At 43.9% G+C, this 20216-nt stretch overlaps 2 protein-coding genes across 3 annotated transcripts in view; one reads left to right on the forward strand and one right to left on the reverse strand.

Moving 5' to 3' along the window:
* Nucleotides 1-1162, reverse strand: part of CFAP99 (cilia and flagella associated protein 99) — a 30695-nt gene extending 29533 nt beyond the window's left edge. The window contains exons 1-2 of the mRNA XM_054983738.1: nt 1140-1162; nt 157-298 (exon numbers count right to left, since the gene is read on the reverse strand). Coding sequence (XP_054839713.1) covers nt 157-267 — 111 coding nt within the window. The 5' untranslated portion in view covers nt 268-298; nt 1140-1162. The remainder of the gene's footprint in view (nt 1-156; nt 299-1139) is intronic.
* Nucleotides 1163-5769: 4607 nt separating this feature from the next.
* ZFYVE28 (zinc finger FYVE-type containing 28) overlaps nt 5770-20216 on the forward strand; it is a 45306-nt gene continuing 30859 nt past the window's right edge. For both annotated transcript variants that reach the window (XM_054983609.1, XM_054983610.1), the window contains exons 1-3: nt 5770-5875; nt 12481-12621; nt 16549-16686. In XM_054983609.1, the coding sequence (XP_054839584.1) occupies nt 5831-5875; nt 12481-12621; nt 16549-16686 (324 nt within the window). In that variant the 5' untranslated portion in view covers nt 5770-5830. The remainder of the gene's footprint in view (nt 5876-12480; nt 12622-16548; nt 16687-20216) is intronic.

The following is a 20216-nucleotide window of genomic DNA, read 5'->3' on the forward strand; positions in this document are numbered from 1 at the left end:
TTAAGTGGGAAGTCTGCCACAGGATGGGTAAACTGGTAAAAAAACAAAACAAAAAAACTTACATCATATTCTGCTGGACCCAACCCAATGCTAATTACATTTTTAGAATTCCAACCAACCAAAGAAAACCTTATGGGTAAGTAACATCTAACTTACTTCTAAAACCTTAGCCGAGTCTTCCAAAAAATGCCCAACACACTCGTTTTCAGGACTGAATTTGTTAAGCTGTTGGACCACTATTTCAATGTGACTCAACTGGTCAGCCATCTTTACTTTGCAGGGTCTTATAAATCAGTAACTGCAAGTGAAGATATAAACAATATAACCATTATTTTGTGTATATAAATATAACATTTATAAATGCATCTTTTGCTTTTACATGATATAAAGACATGATCTGAAGTTGGTTCGTTAACCACAGGTCCTCCTTACTACACTTTTGCATGACATATGAAACTTGGCTTGCCGTGTAATAAACTATGTCCTTGAGTGTGGCTTGAAGAAAGGGGGGAACTGTTTGGAGAATGCAATGTTAAAGTTTAAAGGGAGTCTGCTGAAAGATGGCATGCCAGCAAGAGGCACTTGGAGCAGGTGGTAGCTGGAGAGAAAATGGAGTGGAGGGTGGCTGACGCTCAGAGTAAGAACAGGTCTAGTATTTGAGATTTTTTGGTATTGGATGATTCCTCTGTAACAAAAGAGGATCTGGTGGTGGTCCATCAGTGACCGTGCATGAACAAACACTCAGCTGGATGTTTGCTTACTCTTCTATTTTCCTGTGAATAAAATCTGTTAATCTCTGATCTGTGTTCCCTTGGATTCATGTTACAGTTCAAATACTTTTCCCAGTAAGACTGAAACAATTTTTTAATAGTAGCAATGAAAGCAAGGCAAAGTTCTTGAAAGAGCGGGCTAAAAAATCTAGCGCACTACAACTGCGCTAAATGTCAAAGCCAGGAAGCTGCTGCATAGATGGCCTTCAGCCACCTTGTGTTGAACTCTTCACAGTATAATTGTGGAGGACAAACATGGACTGTTTGATTTGAACAGTCTGAGATGACAGCTGGGCAATGGAGATAAAAATTAAAGATCTGGGGCTTTCTTTGCAACAGAAAGCCAGAGGATTTTTTTTATTTACTTACTTATTAACTTCCTTCTGTTTGCCATTCTTGCTGAGACTCTAAGTAGAGTACATAATTTTAAAAATAATGCAATAAATATAGTATAACAACATACAAAATGCATTAAAACTAGATTAAATAACAGCACAGTAGATACAAGAAACTGCAGTATAACTGGGGGTGACCATGTTGGTCTGTGGAACAAAGAAAGATATGATTTCAGTTGCTCCCTTTATTAATTAAAAGTGATGTGTTTTGGCTGGCACCTAAAAGACAGTAAAGTAGGTACCAGAGGAGTCTCAAGGGGGAGGCAGTCAAAAGGCAAGATGCCACCATAGAAAATGCTGTCTCTAGTTGCCACCACCTCACCTCTGAAGGTGGGGTGATGGAGAACAGCGCTTGAGAGGCAGATCTCAATTGGCAGGCTGGATAGTACAGGAGGAGAGAGTCTTTCAGGTACATGGACCTCAAGCTTTTTAGAGCCTTAAAAGTAAGAACTGAATTGTGCCTGGAAACAGATGGGTAACCAGTGCAGATCTTTCAGCACAGGAGTGATGCAAGCTCTGTAACTAACCATTGACAAACAGCCTGGCCATCACCTTTTGGACAAAATGAAGTTTCCAAACTGTTTGCAAAGACAACCTCATGTAGAGCACATTACAGTAATCTAACTCTGACCTGATCACAGCATGGATCACTGTGGCCAGAGCATGCTTTTTGAGGAACAGTTATAATTGGTGTACCAGCAAAAGATGCCACAGACGAGACTTGGGCCTCCAGCTGTAGAAAAGGATCCAGCAACACACACACACACACCCCGCTATGAACCTGCTCCTTCAGAGGAAGCACAACTCCCTCCAGGACACGCTCAGTCCTCAAGCATTGCCCAACAGCACCTCAGTCTTGTCTGGACTGAGCTTCAGTTGATTGGTCCTGATCCATCCCATTACCTTCTTCAGGCACCTGCTCAGGACTTCCACAGACCCTCTTGATTAAGCTGATAAGGAGAAAGAGAACTGGGTGTCATCTGCTGGTGACACTCAAATGGCATGGGATTTCAGTGCAATGTTTGAACCCAGGCGGGACAAAAATAGCAGCAGAGAACCTTGTTTCTCTTTTCCCCAAAAAGTTCAGAAAACACAACTTGATGCAGAATACTGTTTTTGGCAGCACAGTGTTTATAAAGGCCTCAACAAACTGGAAGAGTAGCTAAATAATATTTACAGTAGTTGAGAGAAGTGGTTGCAGAGTTCCTTGCACACCTCTCCTGAAACCCAAAATAACAGTACAATCCTAAACAGTTACCCCCATCTAAGCCCATTGATTTCAATGGGCGCAGACTGGAGTAACTCTGTTTAGGATTGCGCTATACATGATTTAAAATGTCACAAAAACGTAGACCATGCAAAAGAAATGATACATTTTCTGAATGTGCATAATTTTTACAGGGCACAGGCTTTAGCACAGAATTTGGACTGCCAAATAAGTGACTACTAAGGCACCAGTATAACAGCAGGATGCAAAGAATCTTTACCCAGAAAAATTCCATCTTGTTCAGTGGAGCTTGCGCCAAAATGTGCAGGGTTACTTCCCAAAAACCATTTTAAAAGTTTAGCATATTTTATCAATACTTAAAAGGCTTTGACAGAAAAAAACAATACATTTCTATACTCCCAAACAGTTTAGCAGGGTATAGCTGAGAGCGGGGTAAGGGGGGAAAGATAACTGAAATTTAATTTTACTTCATTACTCGGACATTAAATCCCACGGAACTGAATCGGGCTATAAATGGAAAGTGTGTCGTAATTCAACACGTTTTATGATTACAGGAGCCTCCTCGGTTAACGTCTGAAACGCGAAGCCTTGCCGTTTCTATGAGCCATTTACGCAGCGCAGGGAAGTTAACGGTTTACTCACGAGGTGTGTGTCAACCACACTTCACAAAGTGCTGGCAGCGACACTCAATCGACACTCGCCCTGCGTCCGACCCGCAGGAAAGCAGCAACCCGCAGCATTCTCTCTGCCTCCGGCCTCCCGCGACCCCTTCTAAGGCGAGGAGCCACTGCAGCCAGCCGGGCCACCTCAAGCGAGGCAAGATGGCGGCGCACGCTGACTTCCCGTTGCCTAGCAACCTCTGAGGCGCAGCAGGCGGCGGGCCTCCAAACCTCTGGGCCATGCCTCGGCTGGCGGCACGGCCACCCCAACCCCGGCGACAGCGCGGCCCGCTGATTGGCTCGGCTGGGCGGCGCCACTTCCAACCCTAGTGTCCCGTTCCCGTCCCTTCGGCGTCCTGAGCGCCGTGCTTCGCCTGGCCCGCTTTCCGTTCAATTGCAGGGCCGCCTCAAGCTAGCGAACTTCCTCAGGCGCCGGGTCTGAGCCAAGCAGGACAGGCGGCGCCTGCTCTCCCGGTGCTGCCGCCCCAGCGCAATCCCAGGAGGCAAGGGCTGGCGCAAGCCTTCTTCGCTCGGCACCTCCTGCCTTTTCGCTTTCGGTTGGAAGCCAGGAATGCCTCCCCTCCCTTGATGGAAATAGCAAGAAGGAAAGGAAGGGGGCCAGTGCAGACTATTAGAAAATGCTGAGGTGATATAATGCTTAACTAGGACTGGGGATCCCCGAGTGCTTAACTAAGATTGGGGATAGATCAAGATGGGTAGCCGTGTTTGTAGCAGTAGAAAAGGGCAAGAGTCCAATAGCACCTATAAAACTAACAAAAAATTTCAGATGAAGAAGCGAGCTCCAGCTCACGAAAGCGCATACCCTACCACAAATTTTGTTAGTCTTTTAGGTGCTATTGGACTCTTGCTTTTTTCTAGGATTGGGGAGGCCAGGGTGCAAATCCACCCCCTTCTTTCTTTCTTACCCTAACCTACCGGTCAGGATTGTTGTCAGGAAGACTCATGTATGGCATTCCCAGCTTTTTGGAGACAGGTGGCAAGGGAGGGAAAGGAAAATTCCTCTGTCCTTTCATTGTATTGAAAAGCCATGTGGTTTATGAAGGCAGTTTTTTTTGTTCTAGGGTTTTAAAGAGGCAGGGCCCAAAGAGGCAGGGAGCAGTTAATGGAGACAGCTCTGGGTTACAAAAATGCAATAGCACTGGTGGCTCAGTACATGAGGGCCAAGGAAATTATTTCCTGTACCATTTCTGCCACTTGTCTATGTGTATTGAGTACAGCTGAGAAGTTCAGCGGTACATTAAGGGCTATCAATTTATTCTGGCATAAGCTTTTTAATAGAGCATAGAGTGTACATCCACAGCAGATATATTTATACTTAAGCAACACAAAGGAATGAGACAATAGAGAGATCAGTATAAAACAATAACCAAGGCGATCCATTTTAAAGTAGGTGAGCAGCACTCCTGATTGTTGATAGAGGGGCAGTATAGGATGAATATAAAATGAGCTCTAGTAGATTTGATGTTAACAGCACTTTGTCCATCTATCAGCAGTCGGGCAAGGTGTAATGTCTAATGGATAGCTCTTTCCCACATTTCTGAAAATCCTCCCAAAGAAGGTCAATAGACTGATAATACAGAACTTCCCCTTTTCAGAAGCCATGATGAAGCTTTCTCAGTATGTGCTTTATTCTTTGGAAATGGGTTCCGCCATTTACCCAGAACAGATGGCCAATTTAACTGTAAGCCCCTCCATTTCCTCTGGATCGCTTTTCAAAAATGAGAGAGGATTGCTTCTCCTGATATGTCCCCCCCAATCCACACTATCACTTAAAAGCTGCTTGCCTGCCCTTTTGTAGACTGGTTTGCTTAGATGCTCACAACCCTGAAATCGCTTTGGTGGTTGCCTGTTATGGAATAGCTTTCCTTCCTGAGCATGCCGGAAAGGCTTCCACTTCATTATATGTTACACAGTCTTTCCAAGCGGTGTTGTTTAGATTTGTGTTTTAATCGTGAGCCAAGTGTACATGGGGACCATTTGCTACTGTTACTTGAGCGTGAATGTTTAACGAGTGTGATTTATTTTTGTAAACTGCCTCCCCTCTGCTTTGCAGAGGAAGGTGTTTTTTAAATAAATAAATCTGCTTCCTTCCAATCCAAATTGCACACTCTTGTTAGGATGGATTTAAAGAATTCCTAACGGTCTTTTTTTTTTTTTAGCAGTATGAGCCTCATATTCTCTTGTCAGCTGCCCTAGGGCCAACATAACTGATAAAGTCGAGGCCAGTAATTTCTGACAGCTCTCCAGTGGAGCTCAATGTTACCTGCCACCCTAACAGATCAACAATCGGGGTATAGAATAGAGTTTAAAATACTGCCCTAGAAGCTAGTTTCGAGCGGCTAACGGTGTTGGCAGAAAAGCAAGATGCAAGTCGACTAGTATCTTGAAAACCAACGAGATTTCCAGTCCTACAAGTTGAATGTACCCCCGCCCAGGTTTCTTCTGCGGTTTCTGGCGGAAACAATCTCAGGAGGCTCATTCTGGTCACCTGACTATGCGCGCCTCACCACGAGCGAGAAAACCCACCGCTTCCCCTAAGCCCCACCTCTGACCGCGAACCATGGAGGTGCGTCCAATCCCAGAGGGGAGAGGGGCGCCTCTCCGGCCCTGCCTTCTCTGTGGTCGAGGAGGCGGGCCGTGTCCTGCCGCGCTCCAATTGGCACGGGAGAAAGGCCGGCGGGAGGGGCGCGCTCGTGCGCCTCCGCGGCTGTCGGGGTGCCTGGAGCCGGCGGGAAAGAGCGGCCCGGCGCCGCCGCGATGCTGATGATGAACAGGCTGCGGAAGTGGCTCTACAGGCCGAGGGTGAGTCGAGTCCGGCTGGGCTTTCGGTGCCGCAGTCGCCGCCCGGGCTCTTCCTTTGGCAGAAGGGCCGGGCTTCCCTTGCGTTCCCGGTGGGAGCAGAGGAGCTGGAGCAGTTTCCCGGCCGGGTGGACTGCGGCTCACGGCACCTTCTGCCACCGGGAATTCCAGGGGCCGTCCGCCGCTTCGCCTCCTTTTCTGGAAGAGGCGCCGCCAGCTCCCCTCAGGGGAGGCCGTTCGGTCCGTGCCTGGCCGGCGGGGGAGGCAGCGCGGCTGCGCTGGCTGCTTGTGGTGCAAGGGCCATCCTGCTGCGGCAGAAGCAGAGTCATTGCTAGGCGGCTCCTCCGGCCCTTCCGCCCCTTCCCAGGAGGTGATTTCTCGCTCGCCCGCGTCAGGTCAGGTGCCAGGCTTCGTGTGCGAGAAAGGAGGCCCATTGCACTGGGCTTTCAAGAGCTCACTTAGCAATTAAATATGCATTCGTTTTCTTTGGCAAAGTAAATATTTCTGTGGGTTTTTTTTAATTCTATGCTGTTCGTTAGGAGCAGCAAAGTTAAGAGGAGCTCCCTATTAAAATAAACGTTCGTATAGTATTAAGAATGCACCCATTTGAACTGCCTAGCTGTATATCTGAGGCGAAAACCCGCTGTGGATGATTGCCAGGATAGATTTATGTATGTGTTGATTTCCTGACTTTTAAAAAGCAGGATCCTCTCTCAAATTTGTTCTACTTTTTGAGAGCCACCATTGCAGTATCAAAGGCTGCTGGCAGCGCAGGTGTGTGTAGATAAGGGCATAGACTTTGCCCACTGCCTCCTGTACCACTCAGCAAGAGAGGGAATGAATGGGGGTAAAGTATATGTAGTTACTGACTTCATTTATACCCTTACTTTTTCCTCAATAGGGACTCAATGTGGCTGACAACATTCTCCTTCCCAGCCCCCAAAATGTATGATTGGCCCAAGATCACTCAGCAAGCTTCCATAACAGAGCGGGCAAACCTGGGTCACTAGTCTGACACTAACCACTATACCACACTGGATCTCAAGGGAAGGAGAAGGGGAGATTTGCAGACTGTGCGCTAGTCTCCTTTCCCCATTGCTGGTATGGGTATAAATTTGGATTTTTGTCCCTGAAATTTCCTTTTTCTGCCAGGCAGCACAAGTTGGTTTCAGTGACTTAGTCTGTCTCAGCGTCTTCCTGGCTGAGCACACCACCATTTCCTTGATGGCCTCAGGTCCTTCATTGTCCCATTTCTCTTCTGTAACCATAAAATCTCAGCATGAAATAATTGATGGGCGTTTGTGACATGCCAGGTTTCACCATCTCCATGGACTTAGGAGTGAAACTTTTAAATGGCTTCTTACACTAAGTTCCTGTTTTGGAACCATATCTTCACTTAAGTACAGAACCATTTCCTTGATGGTATCAGAAGTGATCAAACACACACCAAGGAGCATGAGCAGGCAAATGACAAGGAGAGTGTGGGAGTTCTTTGACAGACCACTTCATTTACTGGGATTATTTGGTAGCTCTGTTAAGAGAATTGCTGGTCAAAGAACCATGTTCTCAATAGACACTCTCACAGATTACTTACGAACACCGAGTCCTCTTTTTCCCCTCCTCTTTTTCCTCTAGAGCAGCAAGAGGAGCAGCAAGAGAAGTTCATTCTCATAAATGGTTTTTTTTTAACCTATCAGTCCTTGGGGTAAATTACTCTTGCTGTGGTTTTTTGCTAGAATTTGGAAGAAAGTGGCTGCAGAACCTTTTCTTCTTAGGACTTGGTCACCTGTACATTATTAAGTGAAATTCTAACTTAACAACTTAAAGTTTAGTTTCTGTTAAAAAAACCAATCTAAGATGAATCAATCCATTCCCCTCTTCCTCTTAAAGGCCTTTTAAAGTATCATGTGTACGTATGCCCTTTGGCAGGATGGCTCTCAAGGCCCAGCATGCAAAGTAGAATGAGCATCACAGAGTGGAATCTTTTAGCCCGTAACCATTTCTTTAGGACATGACAATAAGATGCTCAGTTATAGCAACATGTACACTAGGCGTATTTCATCTAATTGGTGCTTTAGTTCGCTACTAAATATTGCTTTTAATTTATACACTGAATATCTTTATTTCTGAGTTCCCTTTTTTCCAGACCTTGTTCTTTAGACCCTTCCCTTTGCCTAGCGCAGCCCCTCCCAGGAAATCCTCATCATTCCTGGGAGAAGCTGGGTAGAGATCTCTTCTGCCAACTCAACAGATTGAGCCTTGCAATCTACTTTTGAGTCACAACTCACACAGTTCAAGAACTATTATTACATGTAATGTTCTTTAGGTGAGCCTGCTTTGGGTGATGATTAGGCTTCAGTTGATGCAAAAATCTGCCAGTCAGTAGCATGTCACAAACTGAAGAACACCTCTAATCATTCTTGAAATAACTGCTGGCTGCCCTGCCTATGAGCTTGCTGGTGCTTTTAAAGACTTAAATGGCATTGGGCCAGGGAATCCAAGGAACTCCTTATTCTGTGTACTTGCCCATCAGGGGCCCTGGTTTGCTACCCTTTTGTGAGGTAGACAGTACCTGCAAACGGACAAAATCAACAGTTGCCTGAACACGTGCCTTCTCTGTTGTGGCCCCACCTAATGGAATGACTTGCCTGGTGAGGTCAAGAAGCCTCCCACTGTCCTGGCTTTCTGCAAACTATGCTAAATGGAATTATTCAAGAGGCACATATAATAAGGTTGGACTGTACACAATGGTTTAGAAAGCTACTTGGCTAAAGATTTATGGTCTATGATTTATGCTACTGTATATAACTCATACTGTCTGTTGTTATAAGTAGGAATCTACTATATAATTTTCGCATCATCTAATGTGTGATGTTAATGCTTATACTTTGCTTCAGTTCTGGTTCCAGATTTCTGGCTGGTTCCAGTTTTTCTACAGTGCAAATCCTATTTGCATTGTTTATTGTATGTCCCATCCTGCCTGTTGATTGCATTGACTTACTCTGTGTGATCCTCCTTGAATCCTTGTGAGAAAGGTGGACTAGGACGCTTTAGGCATGACACCCCAACTGTGGCATGCTCTCTCCTCTCCTCAGTCTAGTGCTGGGAGGTGTCGTTGTTAGGCCCACCAGTCTTATGATTTGTGCTGCTATTGCAAATATGCATTTTACCCAAGAACCCAAAACCACACTCTGTAAAGAAATTGCCCTGTTTGACCAGAAGAGCGACATCTGCTTGGTTAGAGTCTGGGTGCATTATGGGTAACGGTTGTCAGTACGAGAATGACTCCAAGGTTTTTGCAGCACAGGTGTTGTCACTGAAGCCTCCAAGTAGAAAAGAGCAACAGTAGCCCCTATTAAGACTAACAAATTTTGATAGTCTTATAGGTGCTATTGGACTCTTGCCCTTTTCTACTGCTACAGACAAACACGGCTACCTGTCTTAAAGCCTCCAGGGTCAGGTAGCTTTATTTTATCTGTCCTTTTACATACTTTCAAACACTTATGCACATTTACAGTACACAAAATATTCTTCATAACTGTGTGATGTTTCTTTGATCCTTCCCTTCAACTTAAACCAGTGCCCAGGCCAGTTTGGTCTAGCTGCTTTTGTAACTTTGTGGAGACAGCAGAGCTGACTCTCAGATAACATCTGGTAAAGGCCTGAGGCTTATTTTCCCCAGTTTCTGTGCTAGGGCTTGTTGGGGAAAATGGTGGCAGCGCTATAAGTGCTGCATTCAGGAGTGTTCTGTTAGGATTGGGGCTCTAATCTCTGATTTTACTGACTCTCCCTTTTTGTTTTCTGCATTCACTCCTAAAAAGTAATTTAAAATTAAAATCCACAACACCGCTGTTATTTATTGATTTATTATTTTTTACCCGACATTTTTGTTGTCACAGGGCCACCAAGGCAGCTAACAAATGTAAAACATATACATTAAAATATCATCTTAAAAGCCATTAAAAACAGCGCCTAAGTGCATCATTAAAACAATTTAATATTTAATAGCTTTGTATTACACCTGAGCCCAACCTTTGACACACACACACACACCCCCGTCCACTGTATATTCACTTCTCATTTTTCACTGCCCCCTCAACAAACACATACTGTTACGACTCTTTCCTTTTCATGGGTAGATTTTGCCTTTAGTCTTTCCCTTACACCCTCTGGGTAGATTGCTGCCACCAGGAATATTATATTCCAAGATATTTTATTTAAATTTCCCCTTTAGTAATGTGGCCTACCCATGTGGCCCTGAGGAAAGGGATGGGATATAGGAATGACTGATACTCTGGGATATAAAAAAAACCCAAAGTAAACTTTTATTTTTATAAGAAGCGTATCAGTTTCATATTATTTCTAAAACTTGATGGTTTCAAAAGAGTAGTTCTCAATTCTTAAAGTTACTTTACTTAAACCCAGTCACATAGATCTTCTCTCGGGCTTCACACACAGTTTGCCTGCTTTTGGTATTTTCTCTCAGTTACAAGTAAGACTTTTTCTCAGGCGCACACACAGTTTGCTTGCTTTTCCCTGATTGAATGTTCTTTAACAAACACACAGTTCAGGTTTCCACATAGGTTATATTTCTCTCAGAACTGCTTTAAAAATACTCAGGCTGCACACAACTTACCTCTCTTGCCCTGACTGAGAGCCAAGCTACAAGTGACACCTTATGCAGGTTGGACACTTGTCAGCTTACCTCAAGTTCTGATGGGAAATGTAGGCATCCCGGTTTTACAGCTTGGCTCTCCCTTACAGCTGCAAGATCAGGATGCCTACATTTCCCATCAAAACTGGAGGGAAGCTGACAAGTGTCCAACCTGTGTCAGGCGTCACTTGTAGCTTGGCTCTGAATCTTTTTTTCTCCACTCTCAGTCTAAAACTGCGTTCACTCCGCTCACACTTTCAGTCGTCAACCAATCATATCACTCACCCCTCTCTTTCACCCCCACTCTTCATCTATACCACAACAAACATTTAAAGACACAAACATCAAATTTACTTAAAATCATTACACACACACACACTTTCTTTTTCTCCATACTCCCCATCTTTCTGGCTCATTCATTTTCTGTAAGAACAATTTCAAGTATGCCCAGTACTTGAAAATGAATTGCAAACTGCTGTACCCTGTGCTGCCATAGTGCACACATCTTTAATTTTTGCCGTCTGAGCAGAAGGACAAACAGTTGAAGATAGAAAACAAATTCTAGAGTGAACAAAAATGTGTATTATTTGGACAGAAAAAGAGTCACAATAGGTATGACTTCTTGCATATTTGTATATTAAGCTGCTCTTTACAACATAGAAAACACTGAACTCTTTAATAGTGTATTGTTAAAGAGTTTCAGTCCTGTGGCACCTTTGAGACCTGCCAGATTTTCAGAGTGAAAACTTTCAAGAATCAGAGCTCCCTTCTTCAGCTACTGGACTAAAATCTTGTTATTCTGCTGTAGAATGGCTGCCCACATGAACTATTAAAGAGTCCTTTCAGGAGCAAGACCCAGCTTTGGGATCATCTGAGTGGTTGTCTGTGCATTCACACACATACTCACCTGCCCAGCAACAGGTGTTTTTAGCTTGCTGTGGTATACTCAGAGCTTTTTTTCAGCTGGAATGAGGTGGAACAGAGTTCCGGCACCTCTTGAAAATGGTCACATGGCGTGGCCCCGCCCCCTGATCTCCAGACAGAGGGGAGTTTAGATCGCGGCGCAGAGGGCAATCTAAACTCCCCTCTGTCTGAAGATCAGGGGGTGGGCCACTGGCCATGTGACCGTTTTCGCCAAGGCAATTTAAAATTTAAAAAACTCTCCCCTTGTTCCAGCTGACCCAGTGACATCATTGTGCAGTACTGAGTTCCACCACCTCTTTTCCCAGAAAAAAAGCCCTGGGTATATTCATGTTATCAAAGGATCACAGTAGGAACGCACAACTCCTCTCCCTTGGGAGATCAAAGCGGTCTCCTCTCCCTGTACGTTCCCCGGAGACTGCTTCGATCAGCAGATAAATGTTTACTGGTGATCCCCACCCTAAGGAAGCCCGCCTTGCTTCAACCAGGGCCAGGGCCTTTTCAGTCCTGGCCCCAGCCTGGTGGAATGCTCTGTCAATGGAGACCCGGGCCCAGCGGGACATATTATCGTTCCCCAAGGCCTGTAAGACAGAGCTGTTCTGCCAGGCGTTCGGTGGTTGAAGGGGCGGCGCCATGTCGGCCTCCCACCTTTGGGGTGGGGGAGGGTTCTCCCCACCATTGCACTTGGTTAATTTATTTCATTATTGTTTTGTATATTGATTTTAGTATTGTTGTTTTTTGTTTTTATCGATTTTAAACTGTTCACCGCCCAGAGCCCCTGGGATGGGTGGTATATAAATTGAAATATAAATAAATAAAATAAATAAATGTGGAATTTTAATTGCATCTGAGAAAATGAGTTTTCTGCACCTAAAACCTGACTGGAAGTTTCTGAATTAAAGGCTGTATACTAGCGCAAAGCTCATTGGCGTGAATGCACCAATGACCACTTGACAAACAGCAATTAAAGGTAAGTAGCCTGCTTTTTTTCTTAAAATTATGTGTCTAACATGCATATGTATTTCCATTACAGAGGACAGATCCACAGCTTCTTGCTCAATTTTACTATGCAGATGAAGAACTAAATCAAATTGCTGCTGAATTGGACAGCCTGGATGGAAGGAAAGATCCACAGAGGTGCACCCTGTTGGTCAACCAGTTTCGTTCATGTCAGGTAAGGAGTGCAGCTTTAGGCTGCAAAAGATTGATGCCCTTTAACTATATAAACATATATTTTGGCAAGATAACATTTTTTAAAGTCTCTGACTCTAGTAGTGAAATCTTAAGCTGAGTTACTCCAGTCTAAGCCCACTGAAATCAGGGGCTTAGACTGGAGTTACTCTTCTTAGGATTTCACTGTATAGGTGGAATGTTGGCTGGTAAGTGAACATAGTGGCTGACCTTGGGAAGAGAGAATTTAGTGCAATTAGAATTCTGTTTTACGTGAAGCAAGTTACAGTTGCTTCTAGGTGAGTGATACACCTATCTAGAACTCTTGGGAGTTCCCTGTTTATTTTTTTAAAACCCTGTGTATTTTAGAAAGTTGTGTGTTGCTTGTTAAATATGGCTGACCGGGTGACCCACTAGCACTGCACAGGAGGCTGGGCTCCCAGGCTGCTAGGCACTTCCTCAGCCCATGGCAATGCCATGCTGCCAATTGGCAGCTGGGCTGGGGGAGGGGGGAAAGGAGGGGCCGGGTGTCCAGTATTTGGGGGACATTTCCTCTGGACAGTCCCCTCAAATACCAGACTGCCTGGGTGAATACCAGACACCTGGCAGCTGTAGTGACTGGGTCTGTGAATAAACATTTAAGAATATATAATTATTTTACCTTCCTTTAATGATACAGCTTTCTTGGCCATAGCCACGCATAGGCCTAACCATGCTGATTTTTTTTAAAAAGCCTCACAAATCCACCCTAATTATAAAAGTCTTCTAGTTTTTATTTTGTGCTGAATTACTAGGAGATACAAAGCCACAGTCTTGGTAATATACAGGTCATCTCAGGTAATATACATTTGATCATTATTCATAATTTTGTCCTTCTCTAGAAGTGGAATTATCCATCTCTGTCTGTCTTCACTGAAGAAAGCCATTCAAGGCTAAGTGAAGCAGGGTACCTATCGTCCCTGTATTATAAAAACATCAGTATTCTGAAAAAAGGAATTCCTGTAAATCAGACTTTTAATTCAGGAGATAGAACTATGTTTAATCTGGCAGCCAAGAGATATTGCAATATCTAAAAGTAGTCAAAGATTTTAAATATGCTGGGAATGTTACTGGAGGTTCTAATCCATAATAGGAAAGGGAGAAAACAACCTTCTAGGTTGCAAATTTGTACTTCTGAAATCCAACTCTAATAACTGCTTCTTTACACGGGCTAACACTACTTTATTGTTCTCCATGGATGATAGCAGGGCCAAAGTAAAACCCAGCTGTTTTAATCTTTGGTCAACCAGTCTCCTCCAGCTGCTCTGAAAAGAGTCGTCCCTTAATCTAATAGGGAGCTTAGATCTACATTTGTAAAGAATCTTAATCCAAAATCTAAATGCATCTAACCAGGCAGCTGATTCTAGTGAAGAAATTGCACATTCTTGCTGGATAGCTATCCCTGATACACATTTAGGCAATCTAGTTATTTTTTCAAAAATTTTAAGAGAAATGAATCAGTATCTTCTGAAATACTTTCAGTTCAGACTCCTGAACCGTAATGAATCATTTGGTTAATTTTTATATAACTATTTTGGAACCACCACGCTTATGAACCTATTCTGAAACCAGAGGAGTTAGCCGTGTTAGTCTGTAGTAGCAAAATCAAAAAGAGTCCAGTAGCACCTTTAAGACTAACCAATTTTATTTTATTGTAGCATAAGCTTTCGAGAATCAAGTTCTCTTCATCAGATGAGAACTTGATTCTCGAAAGCTTATTCTACAATAAAATAAAATTGGTTAGTCTTAAAGGTGCTACTGGACTCTCTTTGATTATTCTGAAACCAGTATGCTTATAAATATTTGGCAACAATCTCACATATGTACTTATAAATAAAGTCTATTACTGGTTAAGCAAAACACCTATTTCACCTGGAATATAGGATCCCCTTTTTACCTCACAGTCACCTCCATGTGCTGACTGCTCTGTCATATCTATAATTAAGCCTTCTTCTAATACCAATTAAACGGAAGACAACTAAGACAGAAGCCTTTGGTGGCAACAAAAACCTTTTGGGAACACTGAGGAAGACAGGGAGGCAGCTAGGGGTATGCAACAAAAAGAGATTTGGGTTTCCCACTTCGGAATTTCCAAAGCGGGAAAAAGAGTAGGAAATCGCTTATTGACCCACTTTGGTATGCTCCATAAGGATTCGGAGCACAATGACAAACTTCCTGCCTCACTGCTTATTTCACCTGATGGGAGAGTGATGAGGGGAATCCCTCCTCCCCTCCCATCGAGTGAAATAAGCGCAGGGTGGTAAGATTTTACCCTTCGCTGCTTGCTTCAGCTGACTGGCAAAGGAGCCTCCTCCTCTGCCGGTCAGCTGAAACAAGCTGCGCGGAGTTTGAAAGTGCCCCTTTCAAAGGGGCGCTTTAAATTCCAACCTGGCGCAGCTTGCTTCAGCTGACCGGTGGAGGAGGAGGCTCCCCCGCTGATCAGCTGAAGCAAGCTGTGCTGGGTTTGAAAGTGCCGTTTCTGCGCCGCTTGGATGCAGCACGGAAAGAGTAGCTTTCAAACTTCCCGCCCCGCCACTTTTTTCCCTCATGGGAGGGAACCCTTCCATCGTGGGGGAGCAGTGGGGTGGGAAGTTTGAAAGCAAGCACTTTTCTGGTGGCTTGCAAAATGCAAACAGCTACAGAAGTGCTGCGGGCTGCTCTTGCTTGACCCAAAGCTTTCCAAAGCAATCTGAATCTCTTCGGAAAGCTTTGATTCAATATTTCCGAAATGGTCCAGTAATGCTGGGCCTGATTCGGGAATCCGGATTTGGGCCTGATTCGGGTTTTTTCCTGAATCCCAAATCATGCACCCCTAGAGGCAGCAATATATAGGTCACACAAAGGGGGCAGAATGCCACAGGTGGTGGGATTCAGACCCTAAAGGGAAGGTGTTCTTGAGGTAAAAAGCCTGGGTAAAGTAGAGAACACCTGAAATTCTGAGTGTTGATTGTAACCAAAGCTTTCCTGAGGTAAAAATTTAAAGTAACACAAGGAGGAGCTGTAATGAAGGTATAACAGCAACAATGTTTGATTTATATACTGCCCTTCAGGACAACTTACCAGTCACTTAGAGCAGTTTACAAAGTATGTTACTATTATCCCTAAAACAATCACCCTGTGAGATGGATGGAGCTGAGAGAGCACTGGAAGAGCTGTGACTGAGCCATGTCATCCAGCTGGCTTCAAGCAAAGGAGTGGGGAATCAAACACGGTTCTCCAGATTAGAGTCCCGCTGCTCTTTACTACACCAAACTGGCTCTCCAAGGCAGGTTAAAACAACAATGCTGCTCTGTGCTTCAATAAAATGAATCAATATCTTTTGGTGTTCCTCTAAGCAGTCTTTAGTGATGCTAATGTAGGGTTGCCACGTCCCTGGGGGCGCAAAGTGAGGGGGATGGGGAGCACAGCAACCTATCAGGCACATGCTTCACATCGCGAATGACATCACTGGGGGACTGGCAAGCCTATGCTATTGGTTGCTGATCAGTTTCAATCAGCAGTCTCTGTGCACACGCACAGTTCTGGAGAAACCTCAAGCAAACCAGTTTGGCAAACATTTGTGGCTGCTGAACACAAATTGAATACTATGAGCGATCTGCTCATATCTGATTTCCGCCTTTGACCACAGGAAATCTGACAGTTGAAGGTGTTCATGCTGAAGCTTGCAGCATCCCTATTAGAGAGAGTCTTTTCTTTCTCTTCTTGAATCATAGGCAAGACAGACCTCCGTATTAATGGCATTATTACAGAAAATAAGAAAAAAGACTGCATTTCAATGAACAGTAGTAACTGCTGCAAATATATATGTAGGATGTATTCAAGTTACAGGAATTTTTAATACGGTGTTTTATAAATCTTTGTACAGTATTAACCCATGGTATCTCTATTCTAGGATAGTGTTTTAAACATTATAAACCAAATAATGGATGAATGTATTCCAAATGAGCGAGCCAACCGTGATTTTTGTGTTAAATTTCCAGAAGAAATAAGGCATGACAACCTTGCAGGACAACTTTGGTTCGGAGCAGAGGTATATTTTTCTCTTTTTAATGGAAGTCTGGCAAGCAAACTATAAATCATACTGGGAGCTTCTGTATCATATGTATTCACAGAATCTCACTGCCTCAAACTAAGTTATTATCAGTGCAGGCCTAAGCAGTTACTCCAGTCTATGCCCATTGATTTTAGTGGGCTTAGACTTGAGTAACTCTGGGTGTGTGGGGGGGGTGCAGGGGGGGTGCTGTCAAATCACAGCTGACTTATGGCAGCCCCACCAAGGGGCTTTCAAGGCAGTCGAGATGGTTTGCCATTGCCTGCTTCTGCAAAGTCTTCCTTGGAGGTCTCCCATCCAGCTCAGCTTCTGAGATCTGACAAGATGGGGCTGTACCATGCTGCCTTCCCTCCCAAGTTATTATAAGAGAAATGTTTTCTTGGAAAATGAATTTGCACAACTTGCTACTTTCTAACTGTTAAGTATCCCTTCTTTACTTTGCATTTTGAAATAGACATATTTCTTAAACAATTCTTGATAGGTCGCTTTGTTAGTCTGTTGCGGCTAAAGTAAAAAGGAGTCTAAGTAGCACCCACCTTAAACACTTTCTTGGGCATCAGTCCACTTTGCCAGATAAATACAATGAAATTGGCTCTACTCTGTTAAAGCCTGTGCTGGAATAAAATCTGGTTAGTTTTAAACAGGAGTCTAGTGGCACTTGTCTCCCAAGACAAAAAGGATATTTTATATTTATACTTTAAAAAAGATTATCATATTATATGCAGTATAAGCAGTTGAATTGAGCACACATCTGATCACATTTTCTAGACTAGTTTATGTATAGACCCCACATACATAACCGTGGATCTATATGACCTATAAATGAAAAAAGTAGACAAACACCAGGAGTCATTTGCATTGTATTTATGTGCTTAGGCAAAAAGTGCAACACATAAAGAGTTTCACTGAAAGAGACAGCTTCTGCTGCACTGTCCAACACGTCACAGATCCTAAACAAAACCGAGTATTTCAGGCTCTGATAGCTGCCACCCTACAAAAAAGCATATGGCCACTGTCCCTCTAACAACTTCCAAGTACTAATAGGACTGCAGAGGGAAGGTTCTGTCAACTAGATATTACCTAGTGAGTGCCTTGTATTTTTCATAAATAGAATTGTATTTAAGTCAGACTGTCCGATGCTTCCCTCTCCTCCGGACTCAGCCCAGGCCCTCCCCTCCCCAGTGCAGCTGAACCCCTTACTCGAGTGGAGACAGCCAGCGGAGGTAGGAGCTTGGCAGGAGCAATGGAGGAGGAGGAGAATGAAGACACCGATGCCCGAAAAGCCTTCACCGCCTATCCAGGCAGCAATGGGAGCTGGGCGGAGGCCAAGAGAAGTAACACCCTAGCATACAGCAGCAGCAGGGATGGGCAGAGCAAGACCCGGCCGTTGTCTCGGTAGGGGCGAGGGTGGAGGGTGGCAGCTGTAATCTCGACACGCCGAGCCCAATTTAGGAGGCGGGCTCGTTCGGGGTGGGGGAGACCAACCAGAGGGGAGTGGCAGGCCAGAAACCCTGTCATGCAGGGCATATCAGAGGGAAAGGAGACGGACAAGCCAGAGACGGAGGGTGATTGGTACAAGGTAAGGGGAGAGGGAACTGGAAGGGGAATAAAAGGTTTTCCTCCCTGTGAGGCCAGGGATGAGAGGTTGGTTGGCGTTGCTAGAGAGCAAGAGAGAGGGAAAGAGAGCAGATGCAACCTGGGTGAAGTAACCACCTTCCAACCACAACTCTGAGGCCAAGGGAGGAAGCCCAACCCCCACCCCCACCCCAGTGGAAGGCTGCATGGAGGAACGATGCGGTAGCCAGGTGGGCGCAGCCAGGCTTGACGTAGACCTTCACTTTTTCCAAAGGCATATTCTGTATTTCATAGAGTGTAGAGATTGATCTCTCCTGCTGTGCTCTAGGTTATGCTTTGTCAATCCTATGTGCTAATCTGATTCTGATCAGAACTACTTGTTACAGAGTGGAGTGTCTAAATTTCAAAGTGCCAGAGGCCCCAGCTAGTTTTTTCCCAACAGATCATTCCATGGCATTTCCATCAGTCATTGTCTTGAGGGGTTTCTTGATTTTATATACGCAGCATTCCCCCTCCCCCCGCCTAGAAAACAGTATTTCTTCACACTTTCAGGTTCTTTCTCATGTTTTGCCAGTTGCATTGCTATTGTGCGATAAGCAACACTGCATATCCCAGGTGAACTTTTCTTACCTGTTAATTAATTTTATAGTGCTTCATAATATAGAAAGCGATGGTCTGATTATTTTTCTGGCAGTTTAAGTTTGAGAGCCTGCTTTGGCATATCCTTACAAGCCACAATTTGGTTTTTGTTTGCAGCTAAGTTGAAGTCAACTAAATTTTGAGAGTGACCATCTGAAATCAGTGACATTTTAAGTGTGATATATTTACTATTGGGAGGTTGTGTTTCTGTCTCTTTCATTTTCAAGTTGTGTCTGATCATTGTCCAAATGCAAAATTCTAGTCGATTATTTCTGTTTGATCTACCCATTAGGGTTGCTTTTCCAGGTAGTGAATGGGTTTGTGTTCCAGTTATGCTCCAAAAATATAACCAGATCTGTTTGTGAGTGGTGGTGGTAGAAAATGCCGTCAGGTCATAGCTGACTTACAGTGACCGCTGTTGGGTTTTCATGCATAATCATTGTTAAACATTCCTCCTTTTACAAAACTTACTTTTGAACTCTGCGTAGGATAAGTTGTTGCAGAACTAGTAGGTGGAGAAAAGCCACCAATTTGTGATTGACTATAGAGGCAGCAGACTCATGAAGACTGCAGGGGAGGAAGACCTTTGATAAGCCTTTTTAAATAATGTTTCTGGCGCTAACATTCTGACCAAGGTGGTAGAATTTTTAGTTAATATAAAATGCAAAGTTTCTGAACTAATTTGATGGTTTAAATCTTTCTGCCTTTTTATTCAATTCTTTCTCATATTTGCAACTTAAAATCAAGCTTCAAATTCTGTAATCCTAGCCCAATTACATTGTTTATTAGATGTCACATGCCATTGGTTGCATTCTTGCACTGTGCTATCTGCGTTGCATCCCAGTGAAAAAATTAGATTTATAAATAAACTAAATAAATGAATGAATGTGTGAGGTACTACCTTTCTGATCCCTCAATATTCCACCAGACCTTACCATGAAGAGGAACTCTGAAGATACTGAAATATAAATACCTACTTGGCACTTTTGATCAAGACTTATTTATAAGTTACTATGTTTCTGTCAACAATAATAGCACTGTGGCCTGCATACCCTATCCTTTCCCAAATTTCAAGCTGCTATTATTCAACCTTCATCTTGGAAGTTATCTGTTCTGATTACTGATTATAACAGGGAAGTAGGAAGTGCTATTGTATGTGTGTGTTTTTTAATCCATATGGTAGGAATTATATGTTGATGTAAAGCAGGGGCCCTCAGTGTGGCGCTCACGGGCACTATGGTATACACCGACACCTTTCCTGGCACCCATCAGGTGTTTGGGAGCATTCCCAAGTG

The sequence above is a fragment of the Eublepharis macularius genome, chromosome 6, assembly GCF_028583425.1.
Source record: "Eublepharis macularius isolate TG4126 chromosome 6, MPM_Emac_v1.0, whole genome shotgun sequence".
Lineage (NCBI taxonomy): Eukaryota > Metazoa > Chordata > Lepidosauria > Squamata > Eublepharidae > Eublepharis > Eublepharis macularius.